This window comes from Alligator sinensis, unplaced genomic scaffold (assembly GCF_000455745.1).
Source record: "Alligator sinensis unplaced genomic scaffold, ASM45574v1 scaffold134_1, whole genome shotgun sequence".
Classification (NCBI taxonomy): domain Eukaryota; kingdom Metazoa; phylum Chordata; order Crocodylia; family Alligatoridae; genus Alligator; species Alligator sinensis.
The window spans coordinates 3,668,407-3,676,685 of record NW_005841920.1 but is presented as its reverse complement, the minus strand read 5'-3'; the positions used below and the strand labels follow the sequence as shown (position 1 = coordinate 3,676,685).

At 41.2% G+C, this 8,279-nt stretch overlaps 1 protein-coding gene across 2 annotated transcripts in view; it reads right to left on the bottom strand.

The window, feature by feature from the left end:
- The window catches only part of TMEM165 (transmembrane protein 165), a 15,821-nt gene extending 7,548 nt beyond the window's left edge, over window positions 1–8,273 (bottom strand). The window contains exons 1-2 of one of the 2 annotated variants that reach the window (XM_014517670.2): window positions 8,243–8,273; window positions 2,837–3,053 (exon numbers count right to left, since the gene is read on the bottom strand). In XM_014517670.2, coding sequence (XP_014373156.2) covers window positions 2,837–2,912 — 76 coding nt within the window. In that variant the 5' untranslated portion in view covers window positions 2,913–3,053; window positions 8,243–8,273. Of the gene's footprint in view, window positions 1–2,836; window positions 3,054–7,615; window positions 7,909–8,242 lie in introns of those variants that run through there. The other variant, XM_025198382.1, reaches the window with a different exon arrangement.
- Window positions 8,274–8,279: the final 6 nt, after the last annotated feature.

Sequence of the window (8,279 nt, the reverse complement as noted above, 5' to 3'; positions counted from 1 at the left end):
CTCCCTCCCTCCCTCCTCCCCAAACTTACCAGCTGGAGGCAGCTGTATTGGAAATTGGATCAGTATCAGCCAATATGTCTCCTTAAATATCAGCTATCAGTCTTGGCCCCAAAAATCTCTATCGGTGCACCCCTACATGTTATGCTACCAAGCAAGAGCCATTCAATCCCCTGGGCCCTTGATTTGGCTCCTTACCCACCCAAAAGTCAATGTAAGAAGCTCAAAGATATTTCTTGTTCTCCTTCATCCCTCTTCTCCCCCACCATACTATCAACAAGTCCTATCATTGCTTCCAAGTTAGAGATGGAAGTCAGTTAGCATAACTATTCCATCCCCTGCATAGATGGAGAGAACTGACTCCACAGTGCACCCCCCCCACTTCGTATGTCCGGACACAAACCAAGCTAAATCTAAGGTTAGCCCCAAGAAATTGTACATTTTTGAAGCCAGGACCCAAAACTGAATTCCTTTAAAGAACAGGCTAGTTGACATCTTAAGATAAAGAAAAAAGAAAATGTTGAGCTGTGGATCTTTGCACAATTACCATCATAGCATATGATGACAAGTGGAATATTTAAATGCACATGCAGTTAGCCAGCTGAAGTCTACCCCATGTATGCATTCTTCCATGTGCACTGCCAATTTCAGCTCAGGAGTCACTACATAAATCAGAAACCTACTACTGACAATGCCATTGCAGATTAATAGTCTAACAAAGACTAATCTAACATTAAAAGTGAATAATTAGCTATTCTTAGTCTATGCCAGCAAGCCACATATACAAATACATTTTGAGCACTATGTCATGCATCCCCATTGGTTGGGGTAAAAACAATGGAATATTAAGCTAACCGGAAATCAAATCAATTTACAAGGTAAAATTGTATGAGTCGATCTTTCAAGTTCTGTTCAAGGTGAACAGAACTGTGGAGCTGATCACCAGGTCTCAGTCGACTCTTCATGAAAAGGAAATAAGGTATAGCTCAAAAGAGGAGCAAGCAGACAGATAGATAACTGAAGGGATAAATTAGGAAGAGGGGGAGACAAAGGATTTCTTGTTGAGCAGAGGAAGAAGGTACTGAAGAAATGTTGGGGGAAAAAGGGGTTATAGGAAAAGGGAAAAAAAGGGAGGGAGAAGAATGAATCGCCACAGCATACACTATAATGTCAATAGCAACTGGCAAATTTTTGGGGGCAAAACTTCACGTTTATTTAAAAAGGAGGGGCCCCATGGGATCTTAAGATCCCTTATTATGGCCTTATGGATGATCCAGGAAAGCACTTTGGGAGCCAATGAACTTAAATATTTCCATTCAATACAATATAGAACAAAACTGCTCTAATTTTGTTATCATTCCTATAAACCCAATATATAGGAAATTGAGAGTCATTTAAATAACTACAGTTCAACTGGTCTACTACTCCAAATGCATTTAAAAAAGCAACTTGGAAAGCAAAATATGAGATTTAGTCACTCTGAGATGGATGTGTATAGTAAATGCTATAAAGGAACATAAAAACCACAGAGACTCTTTGTTCCAATGGAAAAAATGTTTTAAAGTGTCAGAGTACACATCCATCTTTCTTTGAAGTTATAGGTGGAATGAAAAACATTTCCCTGTGGCTATTACATACTCAATCTACTACCCCCACCCCACCAAAAACTCTGACTGAAGAAAGCTTGTGGGCCATATTTAAAGGTATGACTCCTTATAACCCATTCAAGACACTTCACTAGGGTGCAACTTTCAACTGTCTGACCCACTGTATATTAGAGTACTCAATGAGAATCTCACATTAGTTTCATGTTGTTGCAAGTCCACTGACTTCCTATACTTTACCTACTTATTATATGTATCTGAGAGCCAATCCAGAACTGACTCAGAGTTGGTATAACCAACAGTAAACCAGAGGAACACAATACCAAAAAAAAAAAAAAAAAAAAAAAAAAAGATTAAGCTAGAAAGACAAACAAGAATACCTTAAGTAAATCAATCTCAGCGGGTCTACTTCCAGCTCTGTAATTCAGAAGGCCTTCAGAAATTTAGAAGGCCTGAGAAAAGTAATTATCCAGCACTGAGGAATGCTCTAAGTCTAGACAGTGTGGGAGCACACTGCATCAAACTGGTGGCTATGGTAAATCATGGAGTTAAGAGCAGCTCCAAGGTTATTCTAAAATTATGCTGAGGACTGCACAAACACAAAATCCCAGAAGCACCTAAAGCTACCATATGGCTGTTTTTTTGTTTCCATTATACTTTGGGGGAAGGTGCAAAAGGAACTGGCTTACACACACTAACACAGGGGTTGTCAACCAGGGGTACGTGAGAAGGCCCCAAGTGGTATGTATGGGCGGGCAGGGATGGAGCACCGCCATGCAGCATCCTGCACAGGTGCTGCCCACCCGGCTAGACATGGTGGGCAGGGGAAGCTCACATGCAGCATCTGCCACTGCTCTGCATCCAGCCACTCGCCACCCAGCCCCCTCCCCCTGCTCAGTGTCTGGCTGCATGCCACCCCTCCCCGGCTCGGCAGCTAAGGGTACACTGCTCCATGTCCGGCTACTGGAGGGTACAATGATGCAAAAAAGGTTGAAAACCCCTGCACTAACACTTGGGGCTAAGCCTGAGGGAACCAAGTGCCCTGTCTGGACCCCACTGCATTTTCTCAGAATGGCCTTTAAAAAAGGCTAGGACTCCTTAAAACAATGTTATTAACAATGTAACATCACTTTATTAATCTGCTGCATTCAATCTTATTTTAAGAATCAGAGGAAGACAGAATATGCAGAAACCCTTAACCAGCAAACTGCTAAAGGCAAATAAAGAGTGCTAACCTGATAAACACGTCATCAGTCCTAAGGCAAGCATGGCACCAGCCAGTACAGTCAAACGATTATAACGCATCGCCATGATAGCTGCAATAAAGAAGGTCTTGTCCCCCAGTTCTGATACAATGATGACTGATATAGCAGCTACAAAAGCATGAATAAACCCCAAATTTGTCTTGTCAGCTGATTCTTCATTTACTGGAGCAACTGCTGTAGGCCCTTTCTGCAAGCAAAGAAAATAATAGAATTACCTCAGCTGAACGTTTAACTTGGGGAAGAATTCACCTTTAATTTTCTCCTGTTAGACTATTATCCTCTGGTATTTTTGATAAAATATTTTGATGCATGATTAACTAGTGCTAGCAGATATCCATCCAGAATATGCTGATCAATCATTAACCTCTGACATCCTGCTCTGATTAATAAAGGAATACCACCTTTGTACAGATTACAGTACGACTGCATGACAGTCACTACTACCCTGAAAGAGGGAAAGCAGATTCAAGACAGGTGCAATACTGCAGTTTACAATGCTCACATCCTCCCCTTCCAACTTTCTAATATTTTGGCAGCTCAAATGAGATATTTTGGTTAACAGTGATTTAATAGCATTAGACCATAATACTGTTACATGTCCAATATAATTGGTATTGGTAGAGATTCAGAACTCTACCATGATGTATTGATACAGAGTCAGAACTTCCTGAATTTTAACTGTATAGTAGCTTTCTTCTCCCCAAATTCCATCACCTTAGCAACACTGAAGTTCTTAACAAAATGAAACACACTTGTGTGTAGATTCTCCTTTAAAAAGAAAGCCTTTACTTTTGCCAGATAAAGGTGACCAAATTCTAGATCTAGACCACAAGTTAGAATTTAAACTGATGGAATTAAAAAAAAAAGTGATTAAAATTAAGAAGCTAGCTAGAATTGTTAAGGGACATGTTAAAGTGGTCAATCTTTTCTGGATCAAGACTGCTAACTTTTTAAAAAGGCACTAAACACACAAAAATTCATTTACAGCTCAGATCTCATATTACATGCACTAAAGCATATCAAACATTTTTATTAATTAGTCAGCTGCTAAAAATGTACCAATCCAGGCAGGGATAATGAAACTGAAGTGCCACAAAATTTGGAAGTGAGTTCAAAATTTGACAAAATGAAAGATAAAAGCCAGCAACAAGGCCCAATTCGAGCCAGAAATAGGTTTTCATTTGATTTAATGTCAAAAAGACCTGGAGAGGTCAGTTCCCCCTTACCAACACATAAGCAAACATGTCTTTATCAGATAAATACTTTCTACTAAACAACCAGAATTTTATGGTCAGGTTTTGCTGACTACTGTAGAATCAAATGCCATCTTCCCCAACTTAATGTTTGAGTTCACTGGATTATTCTCTAAAGATAAGAAGGTCCAACCAGTTTGCTTTAAAATTTTAAGATATTTTAAATAAACATCAAAGATCAAGTCAGTTCAGATGCATAACCCCTTAATTTGTTATACCATATTAAGGGAGAGGGGAGGTGGAATACCTAGTAGCATATGCTGAATCAAAGAGCTAAAAATATCTAAGAAATAGGACATGCTTCCTGAGTACCTGGGACCTGGTGACCGTCTATAAACTCACTAGGGGGGGGGGACCAGAAGGGTTTGGGGGAGACCTTGTTTCCCCTAGCATCCCCCGGGATAACAAGGAATAACGGCCACAAGTTGTTGGAGAGTAGGTTTGGTTAGACATCCACAAGAACTACTTCACAGTTAGGGCGGCTAGGATCTGGAACCAACTTCCAAGGGAAGAAGTGGTGCTGGCTCCTACCCTGGGGGTCTTTAAGAGGCTTGATGCCTACGTGACTGGGGTCATTTGAGCCCAGTTTTCCTCCTGCCCAGGCAAGGGGTTGGACTTGAAGATCTACAAGGTCCCTTCTGACCCTACTTCTATGATTACCTAGACACATGTTCAAAAGGTGACTAAAGGATTGTATGAAAAAGAACTGGACCTGAACCTATATATTAAAAAAATGTTATGATGCTTAAAGATCTAGAGGAATTAAATGCTCTGAAATCAACTGAGCTCAGTTAAATTTATCTTAAAATACTTAAGGTAACTTAAAAACAGGCTGAAGCAAATCTCAAAGCCATTATCAATTTTTCCAAGAAAACATTTTGGAGGATGAGTTCCAGAAGACCAGAAAAGGGCAAACAGCACCTAGACCAACAGAACTAACTTCAATTCCCAGAAAGATACTGGAACAAGTAGCCAGCTATCTATTTTAAAGCACCAAGAAGATAACAAGATAAGTAACAGCCAATATTGATTTGTTACAGATAAACCATGTCAAGCCAACCTTGTTTTTTTTCCATGCCACGACAGAAGACCTTGTGGACAGGGGTGAAATAACATACGTGATATCTGGACTTTAGTTATGCTTTTGACAGTCGCAAATGACATTCTCTTCAGCAAGCTATGGGTAAAATAGGCTAGATCGACTATTCTAAAGATGAGCATCTAATTACACGGGAAAACGCAATCAAAGAACAATGGTTCATTTTCAAACTATAAGGATAAATCAAATGAGGTGAAAGAGGGGTGTGGCCTTGATCTAGCTATATATTATAAATAAAGCCTGAATGATGGAATACAGTACCTTAATGATGGAATACAGTACATTAAAATCAGAACCTGATGGCCAGGCTTTTAAGGGTCGTAAGTACTCCATAAGATAAAATTAAAATTCAAAGCAATCTTGACAAATTAGGGGAAAATGGTATGAAATAGGATAGAATAAAATGAAATATGCTATTTTACGCTTGTGTTCATTATCATAGGAATAATTGCACACATACAAAATGGGAAATAACTGTCTAGGCAGCGGTTCTGCAGAGAAGGCTCTTAGGTTTGGAGAAGACAAACTGAACATGAGTCAACAATATAGTACAGTATCTTGCAATAAACCAACATTATGCTGGGATGTTTATCAGGACAGTCACGTACAAGAAAGTAATTCTGTCATGCTAGTCAGCACTGGCAAGGTCTCAAATGGAGAATTAAGCCCAGGTTTGGGCACCACATTTCAAGAAACATGTTGACTAAATACTGAGTAGCATAGATGACTAGATGAAAGATTGGAAGAACCTGACTGTTTAGATGAGAAGACCAAAGGGAGACATTGCAATAGCTTTTGAATCTGCTAAAGGTTATTGCACAAAAGGAAGTTGCAATTTGTTCCCCATGTTTACTCTGGATGAATGAACTGAAAACAGGATTAAAATGTAAGCAAAAGAGAATTAGATTAGATGCTAGAACTTTTTAGAAATGGAATACACTGCCTAAGGAGGACCTGAAGTCTCCATCACTACATCTTTCTTAAGAGCAGGTTAGACAAATATCTGTTAGGCATCATTTAAGTATAGCCGGTCCTGCTTGAGGACTTCTCAGTCCTGATCCCTAATTCCCTGTGAATATGAATTCCTTAACTTTTCAATTGTTCCACTTCTGCATTCCTAGTCCTGGTCTATGGTTAACGTAATTTTACTGTGTTTAGAAGACCAATCAACTAAACTTTGGCTTCACTATTTAGAGTTGTGCAAAAAACTGATTATAAATTGATTAAGAAAAAATATAGCTTTGAATTAACCTAAGAGTCGCTCCTGCTAAACAGGAAGTAAAGAAAAATTTGATTTTAGGTCAAACACGTAAAACAAACAGTCCATCTGAATGTTTTATTCTCAGCTGTTCCCCCCCCCCTCCACCCCCGCCTACCCACACACATTCACATTTTTTTTTCCATTGGATACATTTGGTCCAAAAGAGACTGACTAGAGAAGTCAAAACACTTTGTTTCAAAACAAAATGTTTCAGCTTCCCTGAAGAGTTTCTTTGGCTGAGAACTATTATGGATCAAGTGCATTTCAGTTGCCCCCAAAATATCAGCAAATGAACTGTTCATCCAAAAAGTTCTGTCCAGCTCTAGTTGCTAGAAGTTACATAATGTTCACCATTGCATCCCAAGAGGTAGTAACAGGGTTGCTTGTTTAGGCAGAATGCAACAGCTGCTACTGTTTATTAATATCCTATCCTACAGATCTAGCAAAAATATGATCAGTCTGGCCTAGAAAGCCAAGTTTCTAATCTAAATATATTTTAAAGAGTGCAAAACAAATGAACTTTCAGTGCCTCTTCTTCATAAGGAGCAAGGAGGGCACAATAAAAGATGTAGCAGGGCTGACAGTATTGTAAGATAAGCTTTATAACCCCCCGCCTTTAAAAAAAAAAAAAAATATATATATATATAAATAAATAAATAAATAAATAAATAAAGTGGTCCACAGCCACTTTTAGCTTTAGCCATTACCAATTTTTCCAGAGAGCTCAAGTCTCAAAAATACAGTGCCAAAACAAAACACCCTGTCTCAAGGGAACTATGGAGAATACACTACACTTATTTTTCATGGGTCTGGAAACAGAAATGCAGAGCAAATTTAACATGTCCAGTTTTTCAGATTACAGGTTTATTTTCTTGCATTTCTTCCACCCCTGGTATCCTGCACATGCCTCGGCTTCTCAGCCTGCTGTACCAAGGAATAAGGAATTGACAGGACATGGAAACAAGGAGTGACATGAAAACTTTGTTTCTGTTAAGGAAGGTCTTGCCCCTCTGCCAAGGGTCAGACTGATTGGGGGTCAGGACAGAGCTTTACCCCATGGTCAGATTGGTATGGACAGTTGGGGGGGGGGGGTTGCTTTACAAGGGGCATGGCTGGGATCTCGGGTGTATACTAACATTTCATAGAAGCAGGATGTTGGCTGCCGCAGTTCCCGCTTTACTTATGACAGGTCTGGGTGTTAAGACTGTTGCCAGCCATGGCCCAGCACAGACCTATGTAGGGTTTAGATCATGGCACGTTCAGGGTGGCTTGAAAAGGGATGCTCTGCTCCCACAGTGCTCTAGATGCCTTCCGGGTGTCCCCTCCAGCCCCACTGCCCTATGACTCCAGGGAAGACATTCACGGTGACAAGAGGAGCAGGCTTTCAGAAAGCAGGAAGAGAAAGAAGAGGAAGAAGGGTCTTCACTGCTTTGTGCAGCCTCTCTGCCTCCCTCCACCCACCAATAGGTACAAGCTGAAGCCTCCCTCTCTGGCGACAGGAGGACGTCTGCCGACGCAGCCGGGCCTCGACCCGGCAACTTCTCCTCTTCCGTCCTGGCCTTGCTCAGGGCCCCTGAAGCTTTACTTGACAACCAGCCTCGGCCCCGGCCCCGGCTCGGCCCCGTCAGCACCGCGGCGCTGTCACAGAAGCTGAAGATGCCGCTGACAAGCGGCCACTGGAGGCAGTGGCCACTCCGCTATTAGCCTCTCCGGTCCTTCCCTGGGCTCCTCCCCGCTCTCCAGGCCCCGGCCCCGGCCCTCACCTCAGCGCGCGCCGGCCCCGGCCCCGGCCCAGCGGGC